Consider the following 20,420-nt stretch of genomic DNA (forward strand, 5'->3'; position numbering starts at 1 on the left):
GTATTAATATCCAATGGTTCTTCTTGGAAATGGTTACCTTTGAGGCAGCGACCAGTTGTGCTGTGCTGGCGGCTATCTCGTGGGAACACACGATCAACTCCTCATATTTGCCAGTGTGCAGCACCACCTTGTCAGCGGACTCCCTGTCAGGAAGCAGGTAAGAGCAGCAAACCACTTTATTCTTCTTGGCATGCATGACGTTTCCATTTCTTCTGCCTAATACCTCTTCTGCGGAGTCCTTTATTGGAATACCTATGACAGGAGCACTGGCATCTTCAAGTATACACACTCACTATTCTACATTTTGTTACAAGGGTCAAAATCTGTTGAAAAATATGTTAAATTTCTGGATAATTTCCTGAAATAAGTCAGGAGGCCCCAAAATAAATCAGGGGTTGGTTTCTGATGTGTTCAAGAAGTGAAGCAATTATCAGGAAAAAGAAAATTTCCTAGCAGAAAGGACAAAGGCTGCTTACAGCTCCAGCCACCATTTTACAGTGAAAACAGGTCGAGCCTCTGGATGTCCCCCAGTGTCAGGGGTCTGATATAACTGTCACTGGCAGACGATGAAAACGATGAAGACGAAACAAAAGTGGCAGAATATAGTTTAAAATACAAAACTAAATCTGAACTTTCACCAAAGTGAGATTAACTTTTGAAAATCAATCCAATTTTTGATATAAAATTTGACATCAAGGGGACACCTCCTTTATTCAACTTACTTCTTATAAATATTATTTTATTAGCTGAGAAATCAAGGATGGTTTCTTGTTTTTTCTTATTTACCATGACAGCCCAGCAAGTGACAAACAGTGTAAGGAAATCGCTTGCAGTTAATGTCAAAATTAAAAATGACACTTGTGCCACATTTGAATACAAACATACTCTAAACCGGAATTCCTGCATAAATGGGAACTTACACCATCTCTGTGGCTCCCCATCCAACGGCTTTGGCAGCAGAAATGAGTCCCTCAGTCCAGCGAGAGTTCCGGGCGTAAAACTCCTTAATGCTGGCTGCACCCTTAACAAGTCAAACATCAGAGGTGTCAGTGCTGCTAGTGGTTCTTCTGAATGGGGATCTCTCCTGGTTTGATCTCTGTATTAAATCTGCTGAGCAAGACTGAGCAGCTGGTTTTGGATCCAGTTCTTGGACAATACAACTCACCTTCCCACTCTCGACAATCTCCTTCTGCAAGTCAGTAGATGCTATAACCAGCATGCGGATGGCCTGGGGAAGGTAGGATGATAAAAGAGAAGGCAATACAGTGTTCATTTATTACGTTAAACTTAGGGAGGGTAGAATATTACAGAACTAAACACGGTACCTTCATCAGGTCTGTGCAGCTGTTGAGGATTCTGAAAGGCAAGAGTTGAACAATGGAGAGTGAAACTGAAGTGTATTTTATTCAGTCTTCAGTAATGAATGAGGGACAGACACCAAGCCCACAGCACGCTGGTGCCGTATTCTAGATTTAAAAACTAAAAAATAAGAAATGTGGTGATGAAACTTTTGGGTTCAACTAGTTTAGATAAAATAAGAACAAACCTTTCATTGACCTCCAGTTTCATTCCTGATGTGTCCTTTCGTGCCTGGTTCATCATCTCCTAAATACACGAGCATGAGACATGTATCAGCTCCATACTAAGTTTAATATAGGAGCTCACTTGAATGAAAATAACATATCTTAAGACACTACTGACATCTATCCTGCGAACAGCTTCCTCAATAGCAGCCGATGTTGCAGCCATTTCCTTATCAACCATATCTCCCAACTCATCCTGACGAATGTCCATGCCCTTAGGTCGCAGCTCCTGAGTTTAACGAGAGGGATCAGAAATGAAAACAAGTACAATCTTGTCAAGGGCTTAACACAACGCAGGTGTAGAAAGTAGTCAAGGTGGGGAAATGTTATGGTGATAACTATAAAACTAAAATTTTCAGGTGGAAGCAAGAAACAATGTGTCCGCTTCTTTTATAAAAGGGAGATTTGCAATTAAATCCAGGGAAAACAATCATAATGACAGAAACCTAATCAATTCAAACTAATCTGAACATTTCAACACAGCTGCAAAAATAACACAATTGGTATTTCACAATTTAGAACGCTGACACAGGAAATTCCAGACTTCATTTATTATAAAAATTAAGGTAGGTATTCTGTGTCATTGCTCACCTGACCCAAGTGCAGGATCTTTTGAACGACTGCACGAATAGCAGCTGGGTCTGCCCTCTGGAGGCTAGTCTTGGACCTGAGGTCCTTCAAGTATTCCAAACACTGAGTAGCACAACCCCTGCAGTTCTCTGTCAGTCCTGCAGGGTGCAAACAAGCAGAGCTCAGCTGCTACATTGACATCATAGCATGTGGGTTTGCATTTCAAATGAGTGGCCTTGCTAATGCATACTAAAATGAAGCTAAGTGGTGGGAGTGTTGTGAGATATTTCTTACGGTCTGCATGGTCGATGGGCGCCATGTGAGCGGTTGCGCTGCCGTTAAGGATTGTATCTGCAGCTGAGTGGGAGAACTGGGTCAGAGACCTCAGTAGTGCCCCAGCATCTGATGAGAAGAGGATACAGTGAGAGAGCAGCATTACCCCCCCCCCCACACACACACACACACACACAAACATACACACTAAACTCAGCAGCATTACATCAGAGGAAAAGAAAACTTACCTCTCATGTTACTCAGATAATCTGCATGGCCCTTTTTCATTTTGTCGATGGAGCTCAGCGTTGCCTCCGCCCGACTGATGAGGTAATCTATGTTTGAAAGATAGCAACAACAGAGGATGAAAAAACATAAGGTTACTATAGACAACAGTCAGTGAGAACAATGTATATGTGCATATTTAATCCACACATCATTTATATTTCTGCTGTTAATCTGATGTGATCTGACCAGGAGAACTCGTGCAGCGTACGTAGAGCGGATCATCCAGCTTAGCAACAGCATCTTGGATGATGTTCTCCGCCTCTGTGACGGTTCCCTGCAACAGCGCAAACTGCTCCTCCAGCAGCTTCTGCTTCAGCTGCTCCTCCTGTTTAGCCTACATGCGTGCAGACACAAACGAGATTTACACTCACATGCAGACATGTGGAATTTGATTTCAGACGGATGCACTGTCTGGTTTATTATATCTGTCTCCCTTTCCACTGGGTGAGATGTAGGAAAACTTATCTAAACCATTCTGCTTCTCACTGACTGCATACACACTAATATTTCATCATTATTGAGAAAATGACAGTTAAAGATCATATAAGCAACATAATCCATTTGGATTTTTGGGCACTGGGATTTTACCAGTGCAGTATTTTCATATTAAGCTGTGAAATATGTCTGTTTTAGTTTTAGGAGCATTCTTTGGACATGTACACACCATATTTGAATGATTTGTTTACAGCAGTTTGTGACCTTGCAACTCACATGGCCTCTTGCTGGTTTACCGCCAGGTGCGTTAGTGGAGTATTCATTTTCTGTAGCCATGTAAGCAGCTTACTCTGAATATTGTCATACTGGGAATTAGGGCAAAAAACAGAAAAATAGTGGAATAATGAGTGTAAACATGTAAAGGGGCTATCCTCTGTTGTAGCTATGAACTGTATTCTTAAACTAATTGGTCTGAGCTGCTTATAAAAATATTCAGTTTGTACTCTATTTATCTGTGTGCAATATGGAAAGGGTCTAAGTCAAGATGCTCTGCATTTCCTCAATTATTCAGCCCAGTCTGTCATGCTAGTGCTGTGGTTCAGCTTGGCCCTGAGGCGATCTTTGTGTGAGAACTTTTACATCAGAATCACATGGCAGAGCCAGCATGTGTCAATCACACAGTTAAGATGCTTCTATTTAGTTTTACTGAGTCTATACTGGCCACAATCTGACTTTAAACGGGAACCCTCTACATCCTAAAGCCTAAAAAATTGTCGTTATTAGGGAATCAAAGTTCATGACTATGAAAATGCAATGTCGCCCTTGTGCAAAGTTATAAAAGTTAATCACGAGCCTTGTCGTGTCTTGAGAGGGGGGATGCTGCTGTTCACACTGCAGCGCTGGACCATCCTGACTGACCTTCTCCTGCAGTTTGGCCTGCAGCTCTTCCAGCTCCCTGCTGTTCCTCTGTCGCTCCTGCTGAAGTGACGACTGGTGCAACTGTGCAGCCTGCCGCAGTGATGACAGCTCCGCCTCCTTCTCGCTAACAGATCGCATCAGACGCTCCTTCTCTGCCTGCAGAGATGTCATTGAGCTGTTCATTTGCTCCGTAGACTGCCAAAGAGAGAAGGAAGGGGGAAGCCAGAAGAGGCAGATGGCTGTGAATGCGGGAAGTAGGATCCATCCGGAAGTGTGAAATATTCAAATATGGCGGGTCTTTCCTGTGATGAAACACTGCGCACTCACTTTCTCGCTGTTCTGCAGAGTCCCCTTGACGCGCGTCACTTCTGCCATCTTCTCCTCCAGTTCCCTCCTGAGCCTCTCTATCTCAAACTTCTGCTCATCCAGCTACAGCAGAACAGCAATGATCATATTAAACATCCACATTCTTGTTTTATTTAATCAGCTAATTCAAACACCACTGACCTTCATCTCAGCTTCTTGTTTTATCCGATCAACCTCAAACGACAGCTGCTGTTTGGTCCTCTCCACCTCCTCCTGAGTCTGCTGGGTTGCTGATAGCATCTTCACCGTGTCTGCACTCTGTCAGCACATTAACACATTCAGAGTTACCACACACACAGCAAATGTGCTGATGTGTGATTTACAATGAACATCTGCGGTGTGTCTACCTTGCGGAGTAGTTCAGCATGGCTGGCCACCAGCTCTGTGTGCTTCTCCTTCAGCTTATTGTACCGCTGCTCAGTGGCCTGGGCTCTTTCTGCACACAGTGAAACCGTTAGCTGGACTTTTTCAAGATTATATATATTTATATTTGTCTGAAAAGAGAATCTTACTCTCCGCTTCTATAAAAGTGCTCTGTAAGCTCTCATGTTCAGAGTTTCGGCGGCGTGTAGCTTCTAGTTCCATGCGCAGCTGCTCATTTTCCACAAGAGCACGCTGTTTCTGTGCCCGCTGTTCTTCTAGCTCTGACTCCAGACTGTTAATCTGTGATTTGAGCTGCGTGATGTAGCGTTGGGCCTTGCAGAGTGGAGAAAGGAGAACCTTGAGTCAAAAAAACACTCCAGTTTCCTCAGCGTTTGCAATAAGAATGTTAAAATATTTACACCAGAAATTACATAACTTTAAAAAAAAACAGCGTCAGCTAATCTCTAGAACCCATGTTATCTTCTTCTTATCTTCTGATATTTTGACCTCTTGTCTGCTTTTCCAACAATAGAAAGACAAGGAACATGGCACAGAATAATGCAAAAAAAATTCCCAAGGCAAATCGTATCCGTGACGCCGTTATCACCTCTTGGTCAGAGGCTACTTGCTACATTCCACACAGCAGGAGCAGCATTTGCATCCACCCAACATATGACCCAAATTCCTTTGCACATAGATAAAAATGCCCTCCGCTCTCACACTGCTTTCGCGTCAACTGAAAGCAACAGTCTTCACCTCTGCTTTGACCCTCTCCAGCTCAGCTCTCAACAACTCCATGTCCCGTTTCAGGCTCTCAATCTGGAGATCCCTGTCAGACAACATCATGCCAACATTATCAAAGTGCACTAACCTTGTCAAAGTACTGAAGCAAATCAATCTTTTTAACAATCACCTGTCATCAAAGCCTCCATTGGGAGGTCCAAATGTCTGATCGAATATGTCAGGCTGCAGAGAAGACATGACAAATGACTGAATTAACACGGTATAAGCAAATGGGAGTCAACTAGGAGGTATGTAAATACGTGTCATACCTGCGGCTGAGCCTGCATGCTGGGAGTGGAGACGTTGCTGACCTCGATGAGGGGCTCAGGGTCATCATCGTCATCATCCTGTTGCTCTGGTTCGTCTTCATTGGGGATGACCACCACCGGTTTCACGTGCTTGGCCAGGGAGGCTGCATGCAGGAAGTTCGGTGGGTGCTGGTATGGAGATAAACAAAAGGTTCAACCTGTAACTGTTCGATTTATGTGTTCAGGTTTGAAAACCTTGTAGGAGAAAAACTCAAAAAAGTGAGAATGCATCCGTCTATAAAAATAAACCAACGTTCACAATTTGGTGACAAGGCGATAGTCTCAGATTTAGGCTGGTTTCACACCAAATCAGGTGCTGTACGAGGAGGTCATCCTGAACCGTTCAATGCACATATAAAAAACACAATATTTTGCTTCTACAAAGAACGAAAGCTTGCTACGCCCTTGAAAAATTGTTTAACATTCCCAGTGAATATCAAATAGTATTTCTGCTTGAAATGGCTTTCCCTAGACTGCATGACATGTCCTTGAGTATAATTGGTTTTTGAAAATACAACAAATGTTGGATCATAATCGATACATCTATTCACTACCACTTTAATATTACTGTATGATGTAAGGTTGTGTTTCCTTTCAGGGTTGCAGCACAACTGTGGGCTCCAAAGCCCAGTCTTGAAAACACACAATTCCTATTCAAAAGACTGGGAAAACCTGCATCTTCCCTGCAGTGCCTCATATGGTGTGAATTCAGCCTTGACGAAGTCTTTGTCATCTCAAAAATGGAGGCTGTGACTCAGTGCTGAAATCATCCCACATCTCTCTGTGTGCTTACATCAGGCAGCTTGGGGATCTGGATCAGTCTCTTGAAGTACAGCATGTCTCTAGCTCTGTTGAAGAACGTCTTAAGGCTGTGGAACAAATGAAAACTGCTTAGATTATATGTGTTAGTGGCTCACAACTACAGTAGCTGATTATTCAGTGTAAAATAGTTTTTTGAGCCATCTGTAAGTTCCAGGAAATAGGAAAGTGTTTTATCACAGCTGATAGGTTGCTTGTCATAATTCTCCTAAAACACACACGAACCTAGAGCTAAATACTAGGCACGCGAATCTAGAATCCTCTCTGAACTAAACATGTCAACAGCTAACGCGCCACACGGGGTGGGGGGATGGGATGCACTGATTTCACATTTGCATCGGATCACAGCGCTGCAGCAGTGACAGGGGGAGGCAGGATTATGTAGTGCACTTCCTCCATGAGTAATGATTCTCATAACATACCTGTGGAACTGGTCGTGGAAACGCTCGCGGTGTCCTTGTAAAGTGTCAGCAGGGAGACCTGAAATTCATTAAGCAGCACAAATCTTTGAGACACATACACAACCCTCAGGCGAAATGTTGAATTATAATGACAAAACGTGCTTCACTTGTGCAGAGCATTTAAAAAGCAGCCTACAACGTTACACGGACTATGTTTTCGGAGTGATAAGAGTTCTTACAGGCGTGCAGCTTGAACAGCAGCTTGACCGTGAAGTGGTACAGGTGACTGCAGTCTTGGATGACTTGTATGAGGGGAGACAGGCGACACTGGCCTGACGTGAGAGTGGAGATGGCGATGGAGGTGTTGAGTTGTCGGATCACTGGGAGGGCATTAAGAAAAAAAAAGAAGCACGCTTGTTAAAAATATGATCAATTTCAACTGTAATTTATTCAGTATAATGCCGGGGATATCAATTGGAGGTGCAGCAGGTTGTAGAAGCTGTTCAATTCCCTCATTAAGCCCTGATGGGATATTCAATAAAGGCTTCTGCTGACATAAAAAGACGATGGTTGTGATGTGGGTTGAAAATGTGCAGATTCCTCCAGTGAGTTTGCCACTGTTGCGCTAAGTTTTAACCTTCACTTTTCTCTAGAGAGAGGAAACGTATATCGGCATCACATTGGTATCGACCGTGCAGAACTGGCTCAGTGTATGCAGCAGCTCATTTCTCCATGTAGCCGCTGTTCACGTGTAGCAAATGTACAGGCGAAAGAAAATCTTTCAGTATTTTTGATCGAGCGTATTGCATGGATGTGAGTTTGGACATGGATTTAAAATAAAATACTAATTTAAAACATTTTAACAGCCACTAATATCTGGTGGCAATGACTACTGGCAGGTTTGATTCGTCATTATAACCTCGCCAAGATATTTGGATTGAATTCAGCTAAACTTTCATTCCATCATGCATTTGCTGCAAGTTGTAGAAATAACAAATCTTTAGAGAGAGGAGACAATGTTGTAAATCTATGAGTCATGGGCTTTTCCAAATGTGGGTGTGTTTGCAAGAAAATGTTTGAAATCCACAATGTTTTCAGCTTGTATAAAATGTGAATATCAAAGGAACTTGTTTTTACACAGATCAAATCGACATCAGCGTTAATGCTGGTCATTCATACCAGCCAGCATTCATTATTCTGCTGCATCTCTGGTTACTCAAGCACTTACTAGTAAATTACAAGACTTTGTTAAGGTCATACTGAAAATGTGCCAATGACTCCCTTATTCAGTGCATTGGCACATTTTCACATAAAAAATGTCATAGCTTCCTGGCATTAAAGGGAATAAACCCATCATCAGAGCAGACATACAAACTACAACGCACATAATCCTTGCTGCCGGTGCTGAGACGTGATCTTGGGCGTCAACCCTGAAGGCCCGGGGAACATACCAGCACAGCTACACTGGAGGAAATCAACTTAATGCCCCCTAATTGCAGGCATTTCCTCATCAACTAAAATTGATTTAGGCAAAAACAGGAAAACCACGTGAGGCAAATGACTTCAATCATGTGAAAACAGGCACGACAAGAGCTGCTCACATTAAAACTTCCTTTCATAGGTTCCTGGCTTTGGTACATAAATAGATAATGTCATTAGGTGGCAGCTCAGGTTTCTCTTCCTTACAAGAGTAGGGCGGAGGGGAAAGGTGAGGAGGGTTTTTTTTTTTTTTCACCTGTCTCTGCCAACCTCAGCTCTGCATCCATGTAATCAAACACCTCCACTGTGAGCTGGAACCTGTAGGACAGAAATGGATCCCTTGGTTAAACAGAACAGAGGCTCAGCTCAGAAACAATGATGACTTGAAACTGTGAAATGAAAAACTTTGGCAAAGTTAGGTTGAAGTATATGATTAATTGGACTTTAAAGCTCAAATAGAGACATTAAAGGGTGATTTTCAGAGGAGACTTACACATTATTTATGTCTGTTCCAGCAGTATGTTCCAGCACTTCATCTGTGGCCTCCAGGTTCGCTGGGATTTCTGAATGCTGCATTGAGGTACATGGGTGGAGTATTATCACCGTCTCTAATTCATAATGTGACTGTCCAGCCCACGTCATGTAGCGTAGTATTTACCTTTACATGAAACTCCATTTTAGTGCAGAGCAACTTGCTATATATAGTCACCAGCTGTCCATATCGGTCATGGAGGTTGGCCTGGAAACAGATTGTACTGTCAAGTTGATTTTTTTTTCCTTTTTGTTTATGAAAGATGGTTCATTAAAAATATCTAGTTAATATGAGCTTACCCAAAGATTTCCAATGTCAACCAGAGAGCTGTGGTGTCTCATGCAGTCTTGTAATACCTGTGAAGGTGATAACTCGCATGAACTACTAGCGCCCAGTCAAGCGTCAGATTCTATTTTTTAAGTAAGAGGTCTTATTCTGATATTGCTTCTAAGAGGGATTTTGTTTTGGCTCCATCTGTTAAAAAAACTCGGAGGGGTGACCTGATGCGCTACATTGTTTCATAAAAACACCTCAGAAGTCACCGAGAGAAAAATAAACCATCTGTCATTTTTAACCACTGTAACTTCAACCAACCGGATCAACGAACTGATGTAGAAGAGTGAAAACATCTCCTCCGTAAAGAAAAGTCGAATGTTGTCCTTTCGCTCTATTTTTCAAAGAAGAAACACTGCGGTAAAAGGTAAAAGGATGGGTCTGAAACCCAAGGCAGATAAGTTTTTTTTTTTCCTTCCCTTTCATTAACAGTGTGTGACAGGAAATGTTTTGATGGAAGTGCAGAGTGACATCGCACACAATGAGAGGAGCCAAAACCACTCTCAAGAATGTGATTAACGTATTCTGACAGCCACGTAGACTGCTCATCATAACTTTGGCGATGTTAGCCTTGCAGTAGCCATAATGCCTGGCTAGCTCATTCTCCACTGAACCTTCAGTTCAATGATCACATAATACCATGTATGAATCTGCAGCGTGGTTTCATCTCATTCATATATTGGTTTGGGGTTTTCTCTTCTTATATTACAGCTTATTCTTTAAAAAAAAACAAAAAACAAAAACCCTCCCCTGACACTGCAGCAACACACTCAGTACATTCACACTGTTAACATCTCCATGACCAGAAATGAAAGGAAGCATTACAAGGGGGACCTACATTGCGGTGACCGTCCCGTAGGACTTTGTGCAGAACGTGGCAGAACTTCCAGCTGAGGATAGAGCTGCTTGCCAGGGGAAAGCCCAGAGCGTAGGACCAGAAGGTGTAGGCACCCTTCTCCCTGTGAGTCCCCAGAATGATTCCTGTTATCGCTGTCAAGGAAAACTGGGATACGACAACTCTTGGCACAGCAACAATGCCTTTGACTTCACAAGCTCTGTAAACATTATTCTTAATGACCTGTGAGCTAAAAAAAACAAAAAACAAGTGACTTCCGCTTCATAACGCCTCTCATCTTGGCATAAAACCTGCTTCGACTGGTATCTTATCATAGTTAAATTTTTATTATGCAAATTATAGTTAAATTCCACCTAATACTTTCAAAAGTGCTGTTTCATGATGACTTTTTCCTCTACATTGTGGTGACTTGATCAAGATTGTGACAAAATAATCCCCTCCTTGTAGTTTTACCAAACAAGCAGTGACGTAACAACGGCGCCACATGCCACTGATCTGATGAGGAAAGAAAAGCCCTGAACTGCCAGGAGGAGATGTTTCTTTGAAAGGATACGTCGTGCATGTTTCTCCTTCACAGGCGTCTCAGTGGAGTTGATGGCTTTGCTGATACTGCTCAGCTGAAAGGAAAGAAGAGGAAGAGAGTGTGAATCAAAGAACTGCAAAACTACAGCCGTTTATGGCTTTAAGGAAAAACATCAGATTTTAAAAAGGCTAACAGGCGGAGATCGTGTCTCCGCCCACACGGCGCTCAGGTGGAGGCAAACAAATGATAAGAGGCTCAACTGCAGTGACAGGAATGAATCAGAATCATTGGACAATGCTGCACAGATGGACCTTTAGCTCAATGTAAAACCAAAGAACACCAGACTCAGTAGCACAGGATAAACTCGCAGCTTGAGGTGTTGTTTTCCTTCCTAGACTTTAAGCTCCTGATGACCACAATCTCTTCCTTACCAATGACGCTGATCTATCATTCACTCAATATGTGTGAAACAGAAGGATTTCATTTGTACGAGTCGTTTATCTCATCTACTCAGAGAACAGGTCTAACTCCGCAGCAGAAGATAACATCTTGAATCATTGTGCTGAAAATAAGTCTTACACAGACTTCATGTAGGCAGAGACAGGGAAAACAAAGTGAGCTCCCCTACAACCTGTCCAGCAGGTAAAACAAGTGTCCACGTGTGTGTGTGTGTGTGTGTCTTCTCTTTCTTTTCCTGCTGCTTCTTTTCCATTGACATTCACGTACTAAAAAAAAAAAATCACCCTCAGATTCTGTCAGTTTCATCCATTCATCTGCTTAGTATGATCCTCTGACACTGCAATGCTCAACTCATGGTCATTCCTCTCTTCTGTGCAGAGACGTTTATGGTGTAAAGTGTGGGGAGGTTCTGAGTGGCAGGTAACAGCTTCAAAGTCTAACATACATGTAAAACATGACTTTTGAAGAAAACAGCTTTTATGTAGCGTCATCTGAACGTGATGCAGCATGAAAGCAAAAGGACGCAGAAAGTCTGACGTGATGTCCTTGAAAACTTTTGAAAATAAGAAGTAGCTTTGAGTATTCAAAATGTGCGAGAGACAACAATTTTACCAAAACAAACCATTAAAAAAATAAACACACCCACAGAACTTACAGAAAGATTCAGAATTACAGCCTAAATATAAATGAAAAAAATCTACAGTGGTGAAATAATTATTAAAGAAATGTTATCGGATCAAAAATGTCCAGTGGCACATAAGAGATTCATCCAACATACTATTCAAGGATTAGTCCAGATTCCCTACTGTAAGTGATCTTTAGCAAAAGAATTTTTTAATCATGAATATACAGGATATGCTCGAACACAGGCTTAGGAACCAATGTCACATCTTTTTAACACATATCAGAGGCGACAGCCCCTAATCCCACTATACCCCATAAAAGCCTCTTTAATAGATTAGAAACTTGGTAGTCGCCACCCGACACCACCACCAAAACATACTTGGCCACACAATAAAGCACAGAGGGGCTACTGTGGCTGAAAACTGGTGTTCAGAATGAGAGAGGGTTAATAGGAGACTCCCCCCACCTCCTTCTGACGCAAATGAACCACCAGTCCTTCGTTTACACAAGGCGAATGCAGCGGGCTAGCATGGAAGCCTATGTGACAATGAGGGGTTTGTTGGGGTAGGAAAGCCGACAGCTGGGGGGTAGAAGATTGGGTTGGATGGAGGCCGTGCTCTGGCACACAGAACCTGGCACAGAGGCCTAAACAGATGGCCGCTGAGCAGCGAGGCTGCAGGGGGACTCCTATAGTCCATCCAGAATGGCTGTAAGTCAGAGAGTGGAGGGTGACTAAACACTACACACAGGTAACAGACACAGAGCGCGTGACGGCCAGCCTCTCTGCTGTCCTGCAGCATCCTCAGAAACAACAGCTGCCTTACACAACCCATTCAGCTGCACCAACATTGTGTGGCGAACCCAGTTGTGTGGTTGCCCAATGCCTTTACCATCATGCTAAATTAAACTTTATGAGCATGTTGGACACTGTCGCACAAAAGCAACCTGAGTTGAAAAAGAAGATATGCTACTGCGGAGGGCCAGTTTTTGAAGGTTGGCCCAGACGTTAAGCATCACCATGGATTCCCTCGGCAAAAAGCTCACGAGATTTTTACATTTGGCTTTGGACAAATTTGGTGCAAGAAAAGAACAGAAGTTGACAATGATACAGTCGTTTTAAAGACATTTTGAAGCACAGGTTACACATAGCACTTTCAAGTTTGTAAAATATCAAAAACAGTTTAAAAAAGAAGGAAAGAAAAACAAACAAACAAACAAAAAAATCTTCAAAAAAAAAGTGCAGGGTGACTTTATTTTGCCCGATCCATAATCATAGAATTACTTTTCATTTCCCAGAATGTTGAAACTAAGAAAAAGGAGCAAATGTTCCCATTTGAGAGGCTGGGACGATACAACGGGTGTCAGTCATGAAACAGAACAATAGAAGTCAGAACCAAGGACAAACAGAACAATCAGGCTTTACCACTGGTCTTGAAATAAACTGAAGCTTCATAAGAATCATGTAGACAAAAAAAAAAAAAATCAAACCCCAATTTGTTTGTAAAAACATTTTCTGAACAAAAAGTACATGCTTCTTTTTCTCTATGCGCTGAAATTTGTTCCCATTTCTGAAACAAGAGATCTTTCACAGGACAGGACTGTTAGCGCTAACCTCCAGCCTGGAGGACTAGCGCTGGCTCTTCATCCTGGGTCTCTAGCTGATTGGTCTCTCTCTGCCCTGGTTGCCCTACCAGGAGTTCCATATCCTGCCAGCATAACTCTTGGGTCACAGAGACATGCAAGCCCCCCGACAAGCCCAGTAACGGGCAAATTAAAATAACTGCTAATCAAATTTCTCTTGAGTAACATTGATTAACACTAATTAGACACCAGCTATTCTATTCAGAAGCCTGACTTCCACCAATGGACAACTCACCAACACTCAATCTCAACGCCATGGTCAAAGGTAAGAAGATAAAATCCTGGATTTACTGACAGCGTTTCAGTCCGAGTGCCCCGGACACACTGACAGTCTGCCTGACACGTTAGTGCTGCATCTGGCTGAAGCGTTGGTAAATCCCAGTCTAGCATAGAGGAGAAGTGAGAGGAGGGAGATCCCGGCCTAATCCCCAAGTCTTGCCATAAGGTTTGTTGCTAGCTAGCTAACATGAATGCAGCCACACACGCTGACTCCACACTGCATTCGTACCACCAACCTTCTCCGCTTACCTTGTCATCTTTGCCTTTCAGCAGCGTGTCCATGTGCTTGGACATCCGTGGCGTGCGCAGCTAATGAAGTCAACACATCAGAGCTACACCTCCTCTCAATGGATATAAAGTCCTGAGGCGAGAGCACTTATTGTAGGTCCTTATCAGCTTAATTCAACAGACTGCTGCTGGGGATCTAGCTGACAAGGTCACACACAGCCCTGAACTCAGCTCACACCTATTAGCTGAAGTTAGTTACGTCTAACATTATTAGCAATAGTGACAGCTGGCCAGACCAGTGTCACAACCAGGAAAAGTCATTGCCTCTTTTCATAACACTACATACAGTTAAAGTGCTTTACAATGAAAGGTTATACTTTAAAACAAGAAAAAAACAAGGCACCTTAAAAAAGATAACGACGGAAGATTACAGGAGGGCGTGAAAGATATAGCCCATCATAAAAGGATCCTGGATATTCTACATGTATTTAGATTATTGGTTGACAACTGTCAGTTTAAAGTCCAGCCAAGAAAACATTTTGAGAGTGTGAAACTTCTATATTGTGATGCATTTCTGAGTGAAATGGGATAGAAAGGTGGGAAATTATATCCAGAGCATCTCATAAAGATAACATTAGCTGAGGCCCTGGTGATGTACAGTACCGGAGTAGCAGTATCTGTCTGGAAGACTGGGACAAAGAACATGTTGGGGTCATTCATGCATGATAATATTGGCATGTTATTGGTATCAGCAGATTTACATCTGCATCACTAGCCAGCATTTATATCAACCTTTTTTTGCTCAAACGTCTCCTTGTGAGATGTCTTCAGTACGCGCAGAAATGTTAATATCTTCACATTTTCTACCGATAATATCAACAAAATAAGGCGTAAAAGTACCTTCGGGAAAACCCAACATCACGCATCTCTATATCACACGCTGCTAAACTGAATAAATTGAAGCAAGGGTTGATTGTTGGTGAAAGACAACAGGATAAGTGCATGTCATATTTTGTTATACAAGAAGAAAAATTAGTTGTCATATGTTATTTTTTGGCATCCATCCATCCATCGTCTTCCGCTTATTCCTGTTAGGGGTGGGGGGTGGGGGGCTGGAGCCTATCCCAGCAGCTATGGGAGAGAGGCGGGGTTCACCCTGGACAAGGTATGGTTGAAAAGGTATAACCAAGGATCTGATCTACAATGGGTAAAAAGGCAGTTCTCATTTCATCTTGACATTACTCAGTCTATTAATACCAAGTCACTTGGTTTCTCCTCTCCCAGCACTCCTCTCTCCATTACACTCACAGAGCTTCTCCCGCATCAATGAAAGCAATAAGCATGCCGGATCTCTGCTCATCTGTCCAAACACAAAGGATGCTGCACATTAATTTAAAAAAAATAAAATCCCTACAAATCAAGACAAAAGCATCACATCACCCTCCTGGCCCAGAAACCACATACTGTATCCCACATTCAGCAGTGTTGTAAATTTTTCAGATTTCTAGTTGATTTCACCCACAATGTAATAAATGGAAAGGGAGATTATTTATCAATATTAGCTTGGGTCGAATACAATATGGTCTCATAAAAGAAGGCAAGCATGTGAGCAAGTACTCACTGAATGAGTGAGGCAGAAATGGGTCAGTAAACGCAGCGTGCGATCAATTTAGAGCATTTGTTTTATTACATTATCTCTTTTCCTGATTACGTTATATCACAACCACTACATGCACATGATAACGATTAGCTTTTTGAACATAACGTGAGCTAAATCATAAATTCAGTTTAACATTGGTATGTTTTCAGTGGAAACACATCATGAGTACATGTTTAGTAAATATTGTGTGAGCCGATCACACCCAAGAACCATGTCTGCGTCATTCCAATCATGGTGGTATTAAGAGATGTGTGTAAAAATTAGTGTAAACACATTGTTCTCATCATTCAAATGAGAACGCCGCCATCATTTCCGACATGCTCTTAATTCTCTCTCTACTCCCACTCAGTCTCTGTGTTTATCCACCGCCCCCCCATCACTCTCTCATGGGCGCTCACTCGGGCAACAGGAGTGAGCAAAAGCAAACACTACTCGCACACAGGGCGCAGTGTGAGACATTTCACCTTGGTACCGAGGTCAACACAAAGAGGGGAGAATGCAGCAGAGCAGTTTCATTCTGTGTCCTGGATGAATCAGCAGTGTCGGGAAACTCAATCATAACAAATATTAATGTCACAGAGAAAAACACAGGTCATCACCTCCTCCAAATGGCCGCCTTTTATCACTAATATGTTAATATTTTGCAGTTAAAGGAACGCCTAGGATTTTGGAAAATACACGTGTTGTCCTCCCCAGAGCCAGATAAGAAGATAGATACCCCTCTCTCCTCTGTGCTGCGTTAGGGAGTTGTGACCTACAAAGACTTGCTGACCGCTAGTTAGCTAAGCACAGCGTTCAGGAAGTGTTAACATACTTGTGTCAAAAGTCAACAAATACACTTTGCTCCAAAACAGTCTGTGCCTGCATTAATAGTTCTCGGGTTGTACGTAACAGTTGCTAATTTTAGAACAGACACATTTTTGGAACTACTTTTACTGACTGGGTGTAGTGATTTGACACAGTGCCTCAAAAGCTCCTTTGTAACTTTAGTTAATAAAACCTTAAAAAAGAATTTTTTTTTTTTTTTAGTGACAACTGCTACCAGTAGTCATGGCTGACTTTGTAATAGAGTATGAGCATTACTTTTCTACATGATCTACTGGAGCCAAATTACCCACAGTTTGGACAACAGGTTTTGGAGGCTATACGAGCATGACACCGCTACGCTAACTTATTCAGTAAAATAACTCGCAGTTAGCTGGTCTTTGCAGGTCTCGGCTCCCTAATGCACACAGAGAAGAGAAGGGTATCCATCCTCTTGACTGGCTCTAGAGAATTTGTCCAATAATATTCCCCAAAATGTCTTCTTCAAAAACAAGTTATTTAGCCACCATGAATCCCTTTTAATGATACCTACAAAAAAAAGAGAGATATCTACATTTTGAAACAAGTCCATAATACGCCGCTTATAGTAAAATACTTTAAGAGGTAGAACAAAAAAGGCTTCAGGATTCTTCCTCATTTCGCCCCGTTCATTTGCATGTTTCCCAGTGAATCCATTCAGCTGCTGCTTTAGTCATATCAACAAGAGCAATAGCTAAAGGAAGTGAGTTGCGCTCCATTTTTCATGGAGGATTTTCTAATTGTGTCTACTTTTACATACTACCTTACCTGTTGACCTTTTTTTTTTGTGAATGTAGCTACTTGTGATGTCAAAACTGAGGCTATTTGTTGCCGTTTGCCGTTAAACTCAAACTAAACCAGGGAAGTAGGGCTCAGCGGAAATAAAGCAGGAGAGCAGTTTAGATTAATCCTTGTGTGTTTTAAATATAAATATAATTGAAGGTTTTTCATGGAGGGAGACATACTCAGAGAACAGATAGGGCTGCACGCCTGCAAATGACTCACAGGAACTGGAATTTTTTTTGAATGAAAGTAAAAATGGGTCACAACTTGTGATGGGTAGGGTTCACATTTGAAACAATATCTGTACCAGACAGTGGAATTTGGTACGCCACAGTCCTTTTTTGGTACTTTACTTTCTACAAAACAAGAAAAACTATAACTTCTTAATTTCCAGGCTATCTGCTAATGATAGCTGCAGCTGCTGCAGGGACTTGGCTTTCTTGCTGTCAAACACCACGTGCATCTGCAGGTTGGATGTGTCACCAGCGCCTACTTTTCTTAATGTATTACTAATACTGCAGTTGTTGTCTGTCATATTTTGACCATGAAGCACTATGGGGATACACAGGGATGCTCCAGCCTGTAAATCATACTCTCTGGACCTAGTGGAACAGATGAGTTTGGTCCAGATGTCACGCACTTGGGGCATTAAAAAGTTGTGTTGGTAAAGAAGATGAAACATGAGGTGAAAGCAGCAAACCTTTCGTCCTAGTATTGAAACATTTACTCCTTTTTCCAACTACTGGAGTACACCTATGTTTAAATTAAACACATTTCCTAAAAACCTTTGATAAAAAAAAATACATATCACATCATTTTCATATTTTTGGCTAAAATGACCAATCCCACAAAAAGTGTGAGTACCAATGATCAAAATACGCTTTGTGTACCTTCGCTCTAAACATGTGTGTGAAAAGCAAATAACACGGTGGGAGTGAAACGTCCACCCAGAGCAGGTAAAGCTCAGCACGTAATTGATAAGAGAATACTGTCTGAGCCGTGAACTCAAAAGCGCCGCTCAGGGGTTTGTTTAGCAACTCAAACTGGTTTGGTCCTCGTGTTTCCAAGTCAGACTGGGGTGTGTACGTGCCAGCTTTTATTTACCCTATTCAACCATTTAACGTGCAACACTTTGAATGCACTATTTATTATAGTGAGCAACAGCATGATGGAAGCTACTGAGCCCCAGACCGCACAGAGAACCTGCTTTAGCATAGACAACGAGACAAAGCTCATTCCTTTTGAGAACAACTTTAACAGAAAGACGTGTCTGTGTGGGAAGAAAGGTGGCCAAACAGGAAGGACAAGATCTACACGATAGCAGTGTGGAAATGAATGGCGCGTATGGATTTCTGTCAAATAGTTGCTGGTTTGAGCCTAAATACAAAGATATGTGCTGCTTCTTTGTGATTTAAAAACAGGAAATGAGGAATCTTTGGGTTTCGGACTGTTGGATGGACTACTGAACAAGTTGAACATGTCATGTTGGGCTACGGGAAACAGTAATGAGCGTTTGTTTTTTTTCCTCCCAAAATGTTCTTGACTTTTTACATATTAAACCTGGGCTTTTCCTGGCCTGAGATGGTGGGCCTCCTCTTAGACAAAGCCCTGAATAAGGCATCCCTCTTGTCCCCTTCCAGGACTTGTTTCTTGATGTCTATATACCACAGTAATATTATTATATAACGTGATTTAGCAAAGCTAGCCAAATACTGCTATTTTACATAACTTCAGAGCACACAGAAAACATGAAAACTGCCATCCCTCAGTGATTTATTCTGATTCAGATTATGACATTGGAAAAGTAGAGGAAAAAAGTAAAAAAAAAAAAGAAGAAAGAAATAAAAAAGAAATCCCCCAAAGTATCTTTAAAAAAAATCATACATGTAGGCTGTTCTAAATTTCTAAATGAGGTTCTTTCAATAACTAATGTTCTTTCACCTCCATTCACCCTCCTCGCACAACTAAACGATTGATTCATTGATTGTGAACATTAGATGAATCAATGATGTAATAATCGTCAGTGACAGCCCTAATTTCCTTCGTTTTACGAGTGAAACACACTCGTCTCAAACACACGTGAGGTATGCGAGCCTGGTGCCTTCACTGGTTTCATTTTTAGTAGACAAATTTCCACTCAAGTCATCCAGTTTACGGTTTAAATTTTGTTAATTGGTGAACGGGGCCTCTGCGGCTCCATGTGAACACACGCAAGCCAGCACACTCTCCCTCTCTCTCACTCTCACTCTCTGAACTCATCGTGTCACCTTGCGTTCTTACCTGCTGCTTATCAAAATGCTCCCTCTCCGCTCCCAGGTTGGCCTCGGTCCGCCTGGTTTTCACCCGACTGGGCACTTGTCTTATGCTATTCATCCTCCACTTGTGATTAGAACGCTACAGCAGCAGGAAAAAAGAAGACAAAAAACATCTAAAAACAAACAAACAAACAAATAAAGAAACACCGTGGATAAACGCTCCGGACGAGCCTTAAACTGAGAGGTCTGTCCTTGCACCGAGAGTCTGGGTTCTCTGTGACATTTCCAGGCTTCTTCACCGGGGATGCACCGCGGCTGAAGGAGGAAAAGCAAATAGGAGCTTCGCATTACGTGTACGGATCCTCCCCCAAGGTGGAGGAAATCATCATCACGTCCTCTGATGCCGACACATCCTCCCTCTCTAATGTCAGTTTATACAACACTCAAGATGTGTGTAACAGCCGCCTTATTTAGTGATCTGGTGTATTTATTCCGCCACTGTCTGCCTGTCTCCCAGACCTGTGACGTCATCTCTAAAAAAAAGGGGATTATTTCAGAGGATTTTTTTTATTCACTTTTAATACCGAGATGGCATCTGTTCTTACAAAAAAAACAGAAATGAAACATCATCAGAGGACGAGTTTATATTCTTTTTCTTTTATGTATGTGAAAACATAAACAAATTAAGAATAATACACATTACACACAATAATTTTTTTTTTATAAATAATGATGTAATTTTTGGGGGGTTCTCCATAGATTTGATTGAATGATCATAAAATAAAACGAGTAATAACAAAAAAAATATGAATAGATGG

General features: G+C 41.9%; 1 protein-coding gene across 2 annotated transcripts in view; it reads right to left on the minus strand.

Annotated features, from left to right (window-relative positions):
* hip1rb (huntingtin interacting protein 1 related b) overlaps positions 1 to 20,057 on the minus strand; it is a 24,453-nt gene extending 4,396 nt beyond the window's left edge. The window contains exons 1-28 of one of the 2 annotated variants that reach the window (XM_086206185.1): positions 19,628 to 20,057; positions 10,861 to 10,924; positions 10,290 to 10,432; positions 9,418 to 9,474; positions 9,245 to 9,325; positions 9,080 to 9,156; positions 8,843 to 8,904; positions 7,347 to 7,487; positions 7,129 to 7,186; positions 6,681 to 6,756; positions 5,849 to 6,016; positions 5,710 to 5,762; positions 5,553 to 5,625; positions 4,946 to 5,129; positions 4,781 to 4,869; positions 4,575 to 4,691; positions 4,395 to 4,496; positions 4,068 to 4,262; positions 2,901 to 3,048; positions 2,675 to 2,761; positions 2,448 to 2,555; positions 2,175 to 2,311; positions 1,702 to 1,812; positions 1,547 to 1,605; positions 1,326 to 1,356; positions 1,166 to 1,228; positions 921 to 1,021; positions 38 to 143 (exon numbers count right to left, since the gene is read on the minus strand). In XM_086206185.1, the coding sequence (XP_086062311.1) occupies positions 38 to 143; positions 921 to 1,021; positions 1,166 to 1,228; positions 1,326 to 1,356; positions 1,547 to 1,605; positions 1,702 to 1,812; positions 2,175 to 2,311; positions 2,448 to 2,555; positions 2,675 to 2,761; positions 2,901 to 3,048; positions 4,068 to 4,262; positions 4,395 to 4,496; positions 4,575 to 4,691; positions 4,781 to 4,869; positions 4,946 to 5,129; positions 5,553 to 5,625; positions 5,710 to 5,762; positions 5,849 to 6,016; positions 6,681 to 6,756; positions 7,129 to 7,186; positions 7,347 to 7,487; positions 8,843 to 8,904; positions 9,080 to 9,156; positions 9,245 to 9,325; positions 9,418 to 9,474; positions 10,290 to 10,432; positions 10,861 to 10,924; positions 19,628 to 19,720 (2,784 nt within the window). In that variant the 5' untranslated portion in view covers positions 19,721 to 20,057. Of the gene's footprint in view, positions 1 to 37; positions 144 to 920; positions 1,022 to 1,165; positions 1,229 to 1,325; positions 1,357 to 1,546; positions 1,606 to 1,701; positions 1,813 to 2,174; positions 2,312 to 2,447; positions 2,556 to 2,674; positions 2,762 to 2,900; positions 3,049 to 4,067; positions 4,263 to 4,394; positions 4,497 to 4,574; positions 4,692 to 4,780; positions 4,870 to 4,945; positions 5,130 to 5,552; positions 5,626 to 5,709; positions 5,763 to 5,848; positions 6,017 to 6,680; positions 6,757 to 7,128; positions 7,187 to 7,346; positions 7,488 to 8,842; positions 8,905 to 9,079; positions 9,157 to 9,244; positions 9,326 to 9,417; positions 9,475 to 10,289; positions 10,433 to 10,860; positions 10,925 to 14,082; positions 14,186 to 19,627 lie in introns of those variants that run through there. The other variant, XM_086206186.1, reaches the window with a different exon arrangement.
* Between the last annotated feature and the right edge of the window lie 363 nt (positions 20,058 to 20,420).

Source organism: Aulostomus chinensis, chromosome 6 (genome assembly GCF_037954235.1).
Source record: "Aulostomus chinensis isolate RoL2024-O1b breed Wild chromosome 6, RoL_Achi_v1.0, whole genome shotgun sequence".
NCBI classification, from domain to species: domain Eukaryota; kingdom Metazoa; phylum Chordata; class Actinopteri; order Syngnathiformes; family Aulostomidae; genus Aulostomus; species Aulostomus chinensis.